This window comes from Schistocerca gregaria, chromosome 3 (genome assembly GCF_023897955.1).
Source record: "Schistocerca gregaria isolate iqSchGreg1 chromosome 3, iqSchGreg1.2, whole genome shotgun sequence".
Taxonomy (NCBI): domain Eukaryota; kingdom Metazoa; phylum Arthropoda; class Insecta; order Orthoptera; family Acrididae; genus Schistocerca; species Schistocerca gregaria.
In genome coordinates, this window is record NC_064922.1 from 691,729,655 (window position 1) to 691,747,030 (window position 17,376).

The 17,376-nt window shown below is 40.2% G+C and overlaps 1 protein-coding gene across 21 annotated transcripts in view; it reads left to right on the forward strand.

Moving 5' to 3' along the window:
• LOC126354434 (tyrosine-protein kinase Src64B) overlaps nucleotides 1–17,376 on the forward strand; it is a 269,738-nt gene that overhangs the window by 201,744 nt on the left and 50,618 nt on the right. For all 21 annotated transcript variants that reach the window (XM_050004113.1, XM_050004111.1, XM_050004110.1 and 18 more), the window contains one exon: nucleotides 15,329–15,588. In XM_050004113.1, the coding sequence (XP_049860070.1) occupies nucleotides 15,329–15,588 (260 nt within the window). The remainder of the gene's footprint in view (nucleotides 1–15,328; nucleotides 15,589–17,376) is intronic.

Here is a 17,376-nt window from a genome sequence, read left to right on the forward strand (position 1 = left end):
TATTATTTACATATTTGTAAATTCTCAGGTGAGAACATGCCCCTTTTGCTCTGTCTGTTCTGTTTTGTGCTTGTCTGCAAGCATAAAATTAACTTTGGCCACACTCTCTGCTGTTATTCCACTTCCTTCTGTGTTACTGTCTGTAATTATGTGAGCTGTAATTGTCTTGTACACCTTCATGGAGGTAATCTTAACTGACGTTTTCTCTCCTTTCCCACTGTTTCTCTTCCCTTTCAATCTGTCTGTGTGTGTGTGTGTGTGTGTGTGTGTGTGTGTGTGTGTGTGTACTTGTCATGCGTGCTTTACATTTTCAGTTATCATGCCAATCAGATGACTGTGAACTCCACATGGTAGGCACTGTCACTCATCATAAAACAGGGAATTCTGATTTATCTCTAAATCTTTTGCAAAATAGTGGAGAACGTTCATTTATATCTACGGTCATACCAGCTGTGGCAGATCAAATTTAAACTCTCACCTTTCGTGTTTTATACCAGGAACATTATCTGAAACTCTGTGTATGAAAAGCTTACATTTTCTGCTTGAACCTTCGATTTCAAAGTGCATTCCATATCTGTTGACAACAGTCTGAAACTGTACTGAGAATGGTAGCACCTTATTCAGTACTATCATCATCATCATCATCATCATCTAAGATTGCAGCAGCAGACATCCTAGTTGATATTTCATTTAACAAGTCTGTGTCCAGTGTTGCTTTCAACTTTGGCTCCATTGATATCGACCATTCTGGAAGAAGAATATGTGCATCTTACATTTCCCTACATATGTCTGCGTGTTTCTTCTCTTGGCTCTCTTTAAGTATCTCTGTGGTCCCCTCTCTACACTCTCATTAAATGCTGATTTTATTCTACATCTACATCTACATCTACATCCATACTCCGCAAGCCACCTGCTGGTGTGTGGCGGAGGGTACCCTGAGTACCTCTATTGGTTCTCCCTTCTATTCCAGTCTCGTATTGTTCGTGGAAAGAAGGATTGTCGGTATGCTCCTGTGTGGGCTCTAATCTCTCTGATTTTATCCTCATGGTCTCTTCACGAGATATATATATAGGAGGGAGCAATATACTGCTTGACTCTTCGGTGAAGGTATGTTCTCGAAACTTTAACAAAAGCCCGTACCGAACTACTGAGCGTCTCTCCTGCAGAGTCTTCCACTGGAGTGTATCTCGATACACCACAGCATCATCTCTGTACCCTATCTGGTACGGATCCCACATTGCTGAGCAGTATTCAAGCAATGTGCGAACAAGCGTACTGTAACCTACTTCCTTTGCTTTCGGATTGCATTTCCTTAGGATTCTTCCAATGAATCTCAGTCAGGCATCTGCTTTACCGACGATCAACTTTATATGATCATTCCATTTTAAATCACTCCTAATGCCTACTCCCAGATAATTTATGGAATTAACTGCTTCCAGTTGCTGGCCTGCTATATTGTTGCTAAATGATAAAGGATCTTTCTTTCTGTGCATTCGCAGCACATTACACTTGTCTACATTGAGATTCAATTTTATTCACTGCACCATGCGTCAGTTCGTTGCAGATCCTCTTTCGTTTCAGTACAATTTTCCATTGTTAAAACCTCTCGATACACCACAGCATCATCTGCAAAAAGCCTCAGTGAACTTCCGATGTCATCCACCAGGTCATTTATGTATATTGTGAATAGCAACGGTCCTATGACACTCCCCTGCAGCACACCTGAAATCACTCTTACTTCGGAAGACTTCTCTCCATTGAGGATAACATGGTGCGTTCTGTTATCTAGAAACTCTTCAATCCAATCACACAATTGGTCTGATAGTCCATATGCTCTTACTTTGTTCATTAAACTACTGTGGGGAACTGTGTCAAACGCCTTGCGGAAGTCAAGAAACACGGCATCTACCTGTGAACCCGTGTCTATGGCCCTCTGAGTCTCCTGGACTAATAGCGCGAGCTGGGTTTCACACGACCGTCTTTTTCGAAACCCATGCTGATTCCTACAGACTCGATTTCTAGTCTCCAGAAAAGTCATTATACTTGAACATAATACGTGTTCCAAAATTCTACAACTGATCGACGTTAGAGATATAGGTCTATAGTTCTGCACATCTGTTCGACGTCCCTTCTTGAAAACGGGTATGACCTATGCCCTTTTCTAATCCTTTGGAACACTTCACTCTTCTAGAGACCTACGGTACACCGCTGCAAGAAGGGGGGGCAAGTTCTTTCGCGTACTCTGCGTAAAATTGAACTGGTATCCCATCAGGTCCAGCGGCCTTTCCTCTTTTGATCGATTTTAATTTTTTTTCTATCCCTCTGTCGTCTATTTTTATATCTACCATTTTGTCATCTGTGCGACAATCTAGAGAAGGAACTACAGTGCAGTCTTCCTCTGTGAAACAGCTTTGTAAGAAGACATTTAGTATTTCGGCCTTTAGTCTGTCATCCTCTGTTTCAGTACCATTTTGGTCACAGAGTGTCTGGACATTTTCCTCTCTTAATTTCTTCTTTAATTCTTTTACACTTTCTTTTTGATTTACTTTAATTCCTTTGTTAATTTCTCATGATTTTCTGTAGATTCTTTTGGGACTTTCTCTTGACTTCGCTTATCAAGTTAAGGAGTGCTATCTTATCCAGTTGACTGTTAAGTGGAGGTGACTGATAATAGGTTTTGCTACTAAGTGGGATCCTCGTTAGTTCCTATCACTTTTGTATCTGTGTTGAAGTTTTAATTGCACTTAATTCCACCGATAGTTGCATGTCTACGAATTCTTCCTTATTTATGCCCTCAAAACTCAGGTCTCTGAATCCTGCATTGCTGTATGTGGACTCTTTACCAAGGGAAGCTCCCACAACACTATTTATTGGTATTTGCTCATTTACTGATGATATGTTTACACTTAGTCAAAAGAACAAAACAAAAAAACCTAACAATTTTTTCCATACAGAATTCATCACATGACACACAGTTAAAATATTTTGTGTGGAGCCACAAATTCAGACTATGCACAGTTGGCATTCTTGCAATGTTTACATTTCCTTCTGCAACTAGTGGTTGCTGTGTGGTGATGTGGTGCTGAAACTGTGCTACTTTCTTTGCATCATTGAGTTGGTTGCCTTCAGCTGCTGTAATGCAAGATGCTGTAGACCACCATCTCACACAGAATTTCCTCGGTGATGAAACACTCTTTTACTCTCACTGCAAGTGGACTTACCACCTGGTATTTGTAGCTTTTTTTCATTAATGTATTCCAAACCACTAGTCTTCATTGGTATGTGTATGATGGCATGCTCTACTGATATGTTCCAAAATGCCATGCATAAAAATGGAATTTTTCTGGGGCTTGTCTTACTGTCACTATCCTACAGTGTAGCGTCAAAGTTCGAATATTACACACTTTTTTCCGGCTTAGGAAAATGAAGCAAGTCATTTCATTCTTTTTGAACTGGCTGTGGTGTATGGTGCTCCTTAAAGAGCTTATGGAGCCACAATTTAATTCTTGGGTGGTTGCTGAGGGAACCAGAAAAAAGCACTTTAAACCATTATTTCGCCATCGGCAGTGCATATCTAAATAAGTAACAGCAGCAAATTGCTGAAGTTATAACAGTACATTCTCTAGGCACTTACATAGAAATGCCATCTGTCTGTTTTCAAAAAATCTTGATCCAATATTGACAAACATCCCAAAAATGTGCTTTTTGAATATCAAACCCAAGCCACATGACGAGTGGCTGAAATTTTTACAATATATCCCTAAGATTCTGATCTTGATCAACCTTGAAAATTTTCGTGGTGTCTTTATCCGTTTCCATGATACAAAGTTTCATATTTATCTTAACTTAACTCATAAAATATGAAGGTAAAATGTGGTGTGAGGCAAAAACACAGTTTATAAAGTGAGGTACCTTGGACATTATCATCAGAAGGGTTTTGGGAAACCCATGTTGTAATACTGAATCACATGCAAAATTTTTGTGTACTTAAATTCCAGTATGAAGTGTAAAATGATATAACTTTGCGTTATTTCAATTTGACATTTTACTGACCCATAAAGTTCTTTTCATAAGAGTGACGTGCCCTGCTGTAGCAGGGAAAAGAAGTGAATGAGTGGAAAAATGCTGCTATCAGAGTACAAAAAAGGTGAATTGCTCCTGTTTAAAAGACTCTAACTGAAAAGTTGGTTTCTTGCTGCCTTTTTCTAGTCCCTCAGCAGCTTCAAAAATGTTCCCAAAAATTTTGGCTAGCAATGCATTCACACATTTAGACAGTGGGAGTGGGGAAGAGATGGAAAAGTAATAAGTACTGGGAGATGGTAGACAGTGATTGTGGCATAGAAAGAGTGAAGGAGACATCTTCTTCTACATCTACATCTATATCTGTACTGTGCAAACCACTGTGAACTGCATGGCACAGGGTATGTCCCATTGTACCAGTTATTAGGGTTTCTTTCTGATCCACTCACATATTGAATGTGGACAGAATATTTTCTTAAAGCGCCACGTGCAGGCTGTAATTAAACTAATCTCTGTGTGAGTGATACATAGGGAGTTGTAAGTATATTCATAATGTAAGTGGGACAGTGACTGTGTAGATTAGATTAGATTAATACTTATTCCATAGATCATGAATACGACACTTCGTAATGATGTGGAACGTGTCAGGTTAATAAAAGATGTCTGTACAAGAAATTACATTACACAAAATATTGCATGACACTAATGATTAAGCTTTTTTTTTTTTTTTAAGAGGAGGACACCGTGGCAGTGGGACATAGTTAAAAGTGACAGAACAATGCTAGGAAAAGAGAGGAGGAGATAGTGGCAGTGGGTGAGGATTAAGAAGGAGAAAGTGACAGTAGCAATTGCAGGGAATAAATGAGACATTAGCAGTAAGAGAGAGCAAGAGGGAGGTAGTGACAGTGAGAGGAGACAGCAGCAGTAGCATAGGACAGAATGAAGGAGATTGTGGGTGTGACAGGAGAAAATGATAGTTACAGAGACACAAAGAGATAATGACAATGAGTTGGACTGAATGAGTGAGTTAGAATGGGCAAGTGAGAGCAACTGACAGCAAAGAACTATCATATGTGAGCGAGTTGCAGTGACAGAAGCTGTTGGGAATGAGAGGTGAGTTGCAAGTAAAAAAGAGTGTGAATTTTAGGGAAAATTTTTAAAGGTACTGAGGAAGGCAGAATGAGGCAGCCGGCACCCTGCTTTTCAGTCAGTGTATTTTAAACAGAAGCATATTAACCTTTTTTGTGCTCCAATAGGAGCATTTTTCCACTGGTCACTTCGTGTAAAAGCAATAGTCCTTGCATGGTAAGCCATCTGTAAAGCTCCCACACTTTCTTAATGTGTTAACTTTTGCAGCTATAAGACACAATTAATGTGCTGCTTTATGGGGAGAACGCACCTCATTGCTAAATGAACATGACCAAGTTGCCAATCTGATCATGTGGGAAAACTTCAAGAAGCACGTGTCTCCATTACTTTACAAATACACTACTGGCCATTAAAATTGCTACACCAAGAAGAAATGCAGATGATAAACGGGTAATCATTAGACAAATATAGTATACAGGAACTGACATGTGATTACATTTTCGCGCAATTTGGGTGCATAGATCCTAAGAAATCAGTACCCAGAACAACCACCTCTGGCCATAAAAATGGCTTTGATATGCCTGGGCATTGAGTCGAACAGAATTTGGATGGAATGTACAGGTACAGCTTCCCAAGGAGCTTCAACACAATACCACAGTTCATCAAGACTAGTGACTGGTGTATTGTGACGAGCCAGTTGCTCGGCCACCATTGACCAGACTTTTCAATTGGTGAGAGATCTGGAGAATGTGCTGGCCATGGCAGCAGTCGAACATTTTCTGTATCCAGAAAGGCCTGTGCGGGACCTACAACATGCTGTCGTGCATTATCCTGCTGAAATGTAGGGTTTCACAGGGATCAAATGAAGGGTAGAGTCACGGGTCGTAACACTCTGATTGGAATGTATACCGCAGAGATAGGCTGGACAGTGAAGGGGGAGGCGTGTTTATAGCGATAAGAAGTGCAATAGTATCGAAGGAAATTGACGGAGATTCGAATTGTGAAATGATTTGGGTGAAGGTCACGGTTAAAGCAGGCTCAGACATGGTAATTGGATGTCTCTATAGGCCCCCGGGCTCAGCAGCTGTTGTGGCTCAGCACCTGAAGAATAATTTGGAAAATATTTCGAGTAGATTTCCCCACCATGTTATAGTTCTGGGTGGAGATTTTAATTTGCCGGATATAGACTGGGAGACTCAAACGTTCATAACGGGTGGCAGGGACAAAGAATCCAGTGAAATATTTTTAAGTGCTTTATCTGAAAACTACCTTGAGCAGTTAAACAGAAAACCGACTCGTGGCGATAATATATTAGACCTTCTGGTGACAAACAGACCCGAACTATTTGGATCAGTTAATGCAGAACAGGGAATCAGCGATCATAAAGCGGTTACTGCGTCGATGATTTCAGCCGTAAATAGAAATATTAAAAAAGGTAGGAAGATTTTTCTGTTTAGCAAAAGTGACAAAAAGCAGATTACAGAGTACCTGACGGCTCAACACAAAAGTTTTGTCTCAAGTGCAGATAGTGTTGAGGATCAGTGGACAAAGTTCAAAACCATGGTACAATATGCGTTAGATGAGTATGTGCCAAGCAAGATCGTAAGAGATGGAAAAGAGCCACCGTGGTACAACAACCGAGTTAGAAAACTGCTGCGGAAGCAAAGGGAACTTCACAGCAAACATAAACATAGCCAAAGCCTTGCAGACAAACAAAAATTACGCGAAGCGAAATGTAGTGTGAGGAGGGCTATGCGAGAGGCTTTCAATGAATTCGAAAGTAACGTTCTATGTACTGACTTGGCAGAAAATCCTAAGAAATTTTGGTCCTATGTCAAAGCGGTAGGTGGATCAAAACAAAATGTCCAGACACTCTGTGACCAAAATGGTACTGAAACAGAGGATGACAGACTAAAGGCCGAATTACTAAATGTCTTCTTCCAAAGCTGTTTCACAGAGGAAGACTGCACTGTGCTTCCTTCTCTAGATTGTCGCACAGTTGACAAAATGGTAGATATCGAAGTAGACGACAGAGGGATAGAGAAACAATTAAAATCGCTCAAAAGAGGAAAGGCCGCTGGTCCTGATGGGATACCAGTTCGATTTTACACAGAGTACGCGAAGGAACTTGCCCCCCTTCTTGCAGCGGTGTACCGTAGGTCTCTAGAAGAGCGAAGCGTTCCAAAGGATTGGAAAAGGGCACAGGTCATCCCCGTTCTCAAGAAGGGACGTCGAACAGATGTGCAGAACTATAGACCTATATCTCTAACGTCGATCAGTTGTAGAATTTTGGAACACGTATTATGTTCGAGTATAATGTCTTTTCTGGAGACTAGAAATCTACTCTGTAGGAATCAGCATGGGTTTCAAAAAAGACGATCGTGTGAAACCCAGCTCGCGCTATTCGTCCACGAGACTCAGAGGGCCTTAGACACGGGTTCACAGGTAGATGCCGTGTTTCTTGACTTCCGCAAGGCGTTTGACACAGTTCCCCATAGTCGTTTAATGAACAAAGTAAGAGCATACGGACTATCAGATCAATTGTGTGATTGGATTGAGGAGTTCCTAGATAACAGAACGCAGCACGTCATTCTCAATGGAGAGAAGTCTTCCGAAGTAAGAGTGATTTCAGGTGTGCCGCAGGGGAGTGTCATAGGACCGTTGCTATTCACAATATACATAAATGACCTGGTGGATGACATCGGAAGTTCACTGAGGCTTTTTGCAGATGATGCTGTGGTGTATCGAGAGGTTGCAACAATGGAAAATTGTACTGAAATGCAGGAGGATCTGCAGCGAATTGACGCATGGTGCACGGAATGGCAATTGAATCTCAATGTAGCGAAGTGTAATGTGATGCGAATACATAGAAAGATAGGTCCCTTATCATTTAGCTACAAAATAGCAGGTCAGCAACTGGAAGCAGTTAATTCCATAAATTATCTGGGAGTAGGCATTAGGAGTGATTTAAAATGGAATGATCATATAAAGTTGATCGTCGGTAATGCAGATGCCAGACTGAGATTCATTGGAAGAATCCTAAGGAAATGCAATCCGACAACAAAGGAAGTAGGTTACAGTACGCTTGTTCGCCCAATGCTTGAATACTGCTCAGCAGTGTGGGATCCGCACCAGGTAGGGTTGATAGAAGAGATAGAGAAGATCCAACGGAGAGCAGCGCGCTTCGTTACAGGATCATTTAGTAATTGCGAAAGCGTTACGGAGATGATAGATAAACTCCAGTGGAAGACTCTGCAGGAGAGACGCTCAGTAGCTCGGTACGGGCTTTTGTTGAAGTTTCGAGAACATACCTTCACCGAAGAGTCAAGCAGTATATTGCTCCCTCCTACGTATATCTCGCGAAGAGACCATGAGGATAAAATCAGAGAGATTAGAGCCCACACAGAAGCATACCGACAATCCTTCTTTCCACGTACAATACGAGACTGGAATAGAAGGGAGAACCGATAGAGGTACTCAGGGTACCCTCCGCCACACACCGTCAGGTGGCTTGCGGAGTACGGATGTAGATGTAGATGTAGATCTGAAGTGTAATGTCCACTGTTCAAAGTGCCGTCAATGCGAACGAGAGGTGACAGAGACGTGTAACCAATGGCACCCCATACCATCACGTCGGGTGATATGCCAATATGGCGATGACGAATACACGCTTCCTATGTGTGTTCACCACGATGTCGCCAAACATGGATGCAACCATCATGATGCTGTAAACAGAAACTGGATTCATTCGAAAAAATGATATTTTGCCATTTGTGCATACAGGTTCGTCATTGAGTACACCATCGCAGGCACTCCTGTCTGTGATGCAGCGTCAAGGGTAACTGCAGCCATGGTCACTGAGCTGATAGTCCATGCTGCTGCAATTGTTGTTGAACTGTTCTTGCAGATGGTTGTTGTCTTGCAAATGTCCCCATCTGTTGACTCAGGGATCGAGACGTGGCTGCACAATTCGTTACAGCCATGTGGATAAGATGTCTGTCATCTTGACTGCTAGTGATACTAGGCCGTTGGGATCCAGCATGGCATTCCATATTATCCTCCTGAACCCACCGATTCCATATTCTGCTAACAGTCATTGGATCTCGACTTACGCAAGCAGCAGTGTCGCGATACAATAAACAGCAATCGGTATAGGCTACAATCCGACCTTTATCAATGTCGGAAACATGATGGTATGCATTTCTCCTCCTTATAGGAGGCATCACAACAACGTTTCACCAGGCAACACCGGTCAACTGCTGTTTGTGTATGAGAAATCGGTTGGAAACTTTCCTCATGTCAGCACATTGTAGGTGTAGCCACCGGCACCAACCTTGTATGAATGCTCTGAAAAGTTAATCATTTGCATATCGCAGCGTCTTCTTCCTGTCAGTTAAATTTTGCATCTGTAGCGTGTCATCTTCATGGTGTAGCAATTTTAACGGCCAGTAGTGTATTAAGGTTCCTTAGTTATAAACAAAAAAAAGTCACTTTGAAACAAGGGTGGTGCAAATCATATTGCTGTGATTTATTGACCTTTTGGCACATAACACTCTTCCTAATACTGGCCATCTCAACCACATTTGTATTAACAGATAAGCTTATTATTGCATTGCTTCATTGTGTTTCCAAATTAATTTATCACATTATTATTGTTCACGGAAGCCTTTTCATAGCTGTTTGAAGAGTAACGTTTTCCGCCAATGGAAGTTTCTGATCAAAAATTTCAGTGTTGTTTCATTCACAAATTGTGTGCACCTTTCTTTGAGTAAACTCTGCCAACTGAAGTTATGCTTTCAACCTGCATAGTCATCACTTAGGCAAATTCTTCCGACAATTTACGCATGACACGGCTGCATGCAACAGTTCCTCATAAAACCTGAACATTGACTCTCAATTCATATATGTGCATATGATCAGTAGTACATGGACATTGTTGGCGTTAATAGCAAGACAATGCCCCTACCAGAAAAAAAAAGTATGCTCAGATTTCGTAGTCAAGAAACCAGTGATATTTAGGGATTATGAGTTATTATTCTATAACACTGATTACAGTACACTGCAAATTGTCTGGGTGAAGGGTAGATGTTGAAAGCATTTGGTACTTACCAATTTTGAATGAAAGAAATATCAAATGTTAAGGAAATGTGGAGAGAATATGTAAAAGAGCCACTGCACTGAAATATTTTATGAGCCTGCAGTAGTGGAGTTTCCATTTGTTTTCAGAAGGCTGAACAGTTATTATACAGTTGTGCATATAATGCAGGTTGTAGGGTAATACTCTGTAGCAGGCATTAGTGTGCCATGTGACACTCTGCCCAATCGTACTGTTAGTTTAGGTCAGTGAATGTGCTTAGCCAATGTAGTGTTCAGCATGAATGACATAAAGCAAACACAGCATGTATAATGTTAAGAAGCGACGGCTGTACCTTTACTGGCATATAACATTTTGTAGGTAGAGTCAGCAGCAGAAGCAATGGACTGACGTAACACTTAACCACATCATCACCAGTTAGCAGGGTAGATAATGGCTGCAGTGTGAGATGTGGAACAGGGATGGAGGACACAATGGTGATGCCGCAAAGTACGTGCCATTTCTCTCTGTGCAGAATGCATTACACCTCTCTGTGCAGAACACATCATACTGTTGCCTTCTTACTTGCCTTCCACCATAGTTTATAGCCATTTATATTGACCGTATTTTCGCTACCTGGGAAAGTGTACGGAGAAGACAAAAATGCATGGTAAGACACTTGTTGTAATTGGTTCACCTCTTGTGTGCTGTAAGAAGAAATGACATCCATGTGCTTGTATATGCAGTAAAAATTTTATGACATTAGCAATGATCCTGAAGTCTACCAAGTTGCATAGATCAACAGAGATAATTTCTTGCTTCTCAGAGGAGCCAACACTCCAGGCTGCGGAATCCTCTATTTGGATCCCAGGAGTCATTTGAACTATCATCCATGCTGTGATAAATGGAATTATTCATGTTCTCAGATAGTTTATATTTCAGAAACAAATACAAAAATTTAGAAAGTCTCTAAGTACATCTGATGTTACCTGAGTGACGCCATTCCTGGACACTTGATTGGAAGAGGAGGAGTGGAAGATGAACTTAATCGCTGGTGGCTTCCCAGGTCTTCAGACCTCACACATTATGACTTTTATCTGTGGGGTTACATAAAAGACACTCTGTATACTGTAGGGTTGCAACACTAGTTATATTGCTGTGAGTGTGGGGAAAATTCTTTCTCACATCATGTAAAAAAGTGTGGTTTCACACAGCCTGAAAGGAGTTTTAGCTACTTCTGTTGTTGCCACCCTAAACATGAATGCTTGACAGCACAGCAGTTAGTAACTCTGCTCAATCTGTCCTTGTGAGATAGTGTGTTCATAGCAGCCAACATAACCTTGCAACAGGAGACAGTTTTATGTTTATATTTATAAGCGGTTTCTATTTTAAGTAAAAACATTGAAATATCTCAAAAACTACACAATCACTATTTACAACATGCTACTCTATGGCTCTTGAATATCCAGTGGCACATGGAACCCTACTTTCGTGCTGTGATGTTAGGACAGGCCACTATCTCATAACTTCTAATTGGAAACCCCATTCTAAGTGCTGTATTCCTCTGACATATTGAATGGGGGACTACTCAACATGGCACTGTGGCCATAGCTCTAGGGGAATGCTACTTTACTTTTCCAATTAGAGTAATTGTTCAAACGTAGTACTGCCAACTTCAGTGGACATTGTGATCCACTTTCAAATGACTATACACAGGACAGAAGCATATTGGTGGGAATGTTTGCACTGACGTTTTTGATATGGTCAGCCATGTGTTAATGGCCTGTTGGCACTTGCTGGTGCACTTTATCCTTTAAATATCCCCGCAGAAAGAAATCCAGTTATGTCAAATCCGACGACCTATTGGGCCAACTAATAGAGCCATTTCTGCCAGTCCACACAAGAGTGTGAGCATGGTCTAATACATTCCGTGCTTCAATTTTATAATGCGCTGGGCAACCATCATGCTGAAACCATGTATGTTGTTGAATTTCGATGGCAACATCCTGCAGTAGTACCAGTTGTTCCTGATCCAAAAATGTTAGATATTTGTGTCTGTTCTATGTGCTATTGGTAAAATATGGACCAATGAGCTTGTTCACCATGATTCCACATCACATGTTGCCGTAAGCAGTGGGGAATATCTACACTCCAGTAATGCATGTTATGCCTATTAACACTACCGTGGTCTGTGAATGTAGACTCATAAGAAAATAGTGCTTCAGGGAAGAACGTGGGGATCATTTGCATTTTTGATGTGCCCATCCACAAAAAATTATCCAGTTACGGAAATCAGCCCCATGAAGTTCTTGATGCAGTGACACAGGGTATGGATGACATTTAAGATGATGCAGTATTGTGAGAGTACTACCTACGGACAAACCGGAAATGGATGTAATTGCCAGATGCTTATCCATGGGTTGTGGTGCACTGCCACTACTGCAGCTATTTCATTAGCTTTTCCTTTACCATGTTTGATTTGTTTCTTTTTGCCAGTCAGTACAGTGCCATCAGACATAAAGGCATTCATAGCCTTGTAAAAGAACAAATGAGAGCAAGCTTTCTCTGGAAAATGTTTGGCATACAAAGCAACAGCAGCCTCAACATTTCTCCTACATTGCCCTGTTGCACGTCTGTTCTCCAAATGATAGGTATGTGTGCAGGCAATAACCATAGTGCAAGTATTGCAATGTTTAGAGCTGCTATCTGTTGTAAGTTTGCATGATACAAGAGATCCAATCACAGTGTACTGCCTATTATGATATGTCAGAAGAATACAACATTGTGAATGGGGTTTACAATTAGAAGTTGTAAAATACTGGCCTGTCCTACCCTTGCAGGATGGAGGTGGGATCCCACATGCCATTAGATATTCAAGGGCCATTAAGTAGCAGGTCGTAAATTACAATTGTGTATGCATTTCTATTCCTCCGATTAAAGTGGCATCTGTGGTGAAACAAAGAAAAAGCTTCAGACAAAATGTATGTTGATTTTGCCATAGGATCATAACCTGAAGTAAAAAACTGGGAATCCAATTCAGGATTTCAAAGTTGGTCCCCAAATACCCATGCATGACTTGGGATTGTGGGTCAAGTGTGGTATCGTTGGCTGTACCCCTCCAAGACAAAAAAATTGGAATTATAACTTTTTGTGATCTGCTGTGTAGTTTTAGAGAAATTTCAATTTCTTCATTGAAAATAAAAACCCTTTATAACTGACTTTCAGTACAGAGCTCAGATCTAAATCACTTGTCTTTGAGTATTTTGGAAATATGTATATCGTGTTAGCTACTAAGTGGCTGCTAAATTATTGTGTGACAAAACGAGGTGCGTTCCTCCCTTTTACAACAGTTTTTTTTTTCAGTCCCATCAAATTTCCTATGCCCACAATGTTAATTTGCACCTGATTTCAACATATTTACAATTTTCCTGCAATTTACGCATTACGAAAAAAATGTGTGGAGAAAAAATGACGTTTGTATGATGTTGGCTGTCCAGTAGTTTTTACAAATATTACATGGCTAAGTTTTTTGACACCAGGGCACTCTACTCAGCAGATTTGAACCAGTAAACATGAAAAAGTTCGAACAATTCGTGCCATATCTCCCACCAATGTCAAGCTCTTCTACTTGGCGTGGTGACTGACGGGGAGTAACTAGGTTCATTCAGATGAAGATATCATGACCAATCATAACCTTTTCTAAAATGTCTCTACTGCACAAAATCAGTTTCATGATTGTTGTGATCATCGTGACACCTTTGTTGAACTCTATTTAGTGTGTTTTGGTGTATGGCTACTTGGAGCACTAGCTGACACCATCGCTCACTTTGCATTGCTCAAATGTTTTTAGTTTAAATATGGCACTGGTTATGTATTTTATTCATGATGAGCAAAATGTGTTCTGAGAATTTATTCTCATTGTCAGATGCCGTATTTGCATATGTATTTTTTGTAATGCTACACAAACAAACAATGTAAATGATATAGATTGTGTGTGTGTGTGTGTGTGTGTGTGTGTGTGTGTGTGTGGTTTACTGCATAACTGATGAGGCATACCTGATAACCAGTGCAAGAGATGTGGAGTAACACACAAAATACTTACATATTTGCACTAGACAACGAGAAAAAATTCTCAAAATGCGTCATGATAAGCATGAAAAAAATACATAACTAGTGCAGTGGGAATGACAAGTGCAGGCTTTCAAAAACATAGATTGTGACATACGAAATTGAATCAAACGTTCCTACTTCCCATACAGTTATCAGTTCCAGTTACATCCGCAGTTTTTATTAGATAATAAACATTCATTAGATAGTAAACAAGTCTCTGACAAGTCTTTTGATACCTGTTATGTATGTATATCATACAGAAAGTGAAAGGGGGTATCCTATATGTAACTTTAACAGCTTAAAACATTATTTCCCACATTTTACATTTTTCCACATTTTACACCTTTTTTTTTTTTTTTTTTTGAAGTCCCTTGAAAAGTGTAAAAGCAGGGTTTCGCTGTATTTTTAATAGAGTGCATTCTTGTCTTTTTGTTTGGTACAAATTTTACAAATGGTTTTAAACTAACTCCCCTGATGAGCTAGAAACTTGAATCTTTCAACGTAACTCGGAACTGGTTGACAATGGAATATTAATATGCTCTTTTTGTCTGATGTGTAGTGATGGGTACTTTGTTTTTCCATCTGTCTGCTTGTTTGGTACAAATTTTGCAATTGATTTTAAACGAATTTCCCATTGATGTCGATATTTCAGTAGCACAGAACTGCTTGACAATGCAAGGGTAACTTGCTTTCTTGTCTGGTGTGGCAAAGGGTACATTGTGTGCTATTACTGTATTCCTCTTTTCATGCTTCTGTCACAAATGTTTCATGGTAAGAACGATTGCCGGCAATTCTCCATGTCAGCTCAAATCTAATTTTTACCTTCATGGTCTTTTTGTGAGATATATCTAGAAGTTAGCCATGTACTAGTTGACTTTAGCAAAGAGAAACTGAAGTAAACCTGAATTTTACCACTTGTCTCTGTTTTAATCCCATCAAAAGTTACTGCGTAAACCCCACGTTCTTCATTTTAAATTTTACAGACATGGTCATAGCTATGAAAAAGTTATTTTAATGCCTCCTTCTCTTCTTCAGGTAAGTGGCGTAATGCAATTGAAGTTGCTGTGAAAACGTTGCGCCCAGGAACAATGTCAACGGGTGCCTTTCTGCAAGAAGCTGCTATAATGAAGAAATTTAGGCATGATCGTCTTGTGGCTTTATATGCAGTATGTTCTCGTGAAGAACCTGTGTATATTGTACAGGAATATATGTGCAATGGAAGCCTTTTAGATTTTCTTCGTAATGGTCCAGGTAGAAAACTTCCATTTGGTGATCTTATCTACATAGCTGCACAGGTAAATAATATTTGTGGTGTCTAATAATTAATTGTGTATATCTTTTATTCCTATGTGTAGATTTAAAGATTGCACTTATTAAGGACATAGCTTTAAAAACTTTGATAGCTTGCCGTAATACTCAGACAGTACGTAACAGACATTACCTGCCTCCTTTCTCTAAAGATTTATCACATACAGTGTGCAATAGATTTGGCTTTTCTGTAGCCACAAGCTCATTATTAGATTGAAAACTGACTTGTTAGAAGAGTGTCCAAATTGGAGTCACAGTGTAGAACATGCATTTAACATATCATAATTCTCTAGATGCTGCGAATAATTAGCTTCTAGCCAAGGAAACATACTTCAGCTGTGGAAAAGTCAGTGTCTCCAATTTATCCTTGGATCTACAGAGACTAATTCTTTGAGACTTAGCAGGGGACCCTCTGTAGAACTTAGAACGAAAAGGGAGAACACTGTTATCTTGGCCATTGTCAGTTTTCATGACGTGAAGCTGCCACTACTCAGTTGAGTAGTTCCTCAGTTGGCATCATGATGCTGAGTGCACCACATTCTAGTCTTTCCACCAAGGGAAAATCTCTAGAAGTATGGGAATCAAACATGAGTTCTCTGTATGGCATTCAGCCATGCTGACCATCCAGCTACCGAAGAGGACAATATTTTAATAAAACATGCCCAAATTACAGGTATCTGGATTAGAATTTTTTTGTAGAATATTATTGTAAATTATTATTACAAAAGTTCGCCTAGTAAATGCCCCACTGTTAACAAATTGCGAAACAGGGAAAAGATGTAGCTTGAAATTTATTTTACTTTTCAGCATACTCCTGTAAATTTCAGATTTTCTACCAATGTTCAACAAGCCTTGAAAGCCTGCAGCAAAGAACTGTCGCTCATCATCTTCAAAGTGTAGCTTATCCAAATGGCTCTAAGTAGCCCAAACAGATGGAAGTCATTGAGGGACAACTTGTATCTGTGCAGTGGATGTTCCAAGCATTCCCAGTGAAATTTTTTCCCTGTTCTTTTCTTGCTCTATGAGGTTGGGCATTGTCAGGAAAATCACGCTCACTGTCAGGAGTCCAGGTTGTTCGTAGCATATGGCCTGCTTCAGTTCACACGGAGGTGTACTGTGGGTTGTGGCACTAACAGTCTATGAGGCTGGAATTTCAGCAGTATGATGACCTGCATGTCTGTAAATGCAGCTGCCCAACTTTGCAAGCCACTGGTATTGATTTGAGCTTATTTTAGTGGGGAGGAGAGATTCTTCAACTCCATGGAGCATCACTTAGAATAAATTTGTTACTGATGAACCCAATATTTATCCTTTGTGATGGTCTATGTTAGGAAATCATATATTTCTTCACTGTAGCATATGAGAAGCTGCTTGGTTAGGTTAGTTATGTTTCATTAATGATGTGCAGTCAGCCAGTAGGTACCTGCGATTGCACAAACTTTACAAAAATGCAACCATTTCAGTTCTATACAGTTCCATAAGAAGAAGAAGAAGGAGGAGGGGGGGGGGGGGGCAAATTGAAACACATCTCTTCTTCATTTAATTAACTCTCAACTGTGACATTCCAAACCAGAATACAGAGAAGTAGTAGCAACAAACAGATCAGATTTTTGTTGCTGTCTTGTTAGTGGATAGTTGTATTGTGAAAGCACTTTCTATTGGGCTGTCAGAACACAAGGTAATGGCTTGGAGGCATTAAGGAAGATATGCAAGAAATTTAGTCAGTAATCCATCAGCAGTAGAATCATTAATTCAACACTTTAAGGTGCCTTCCA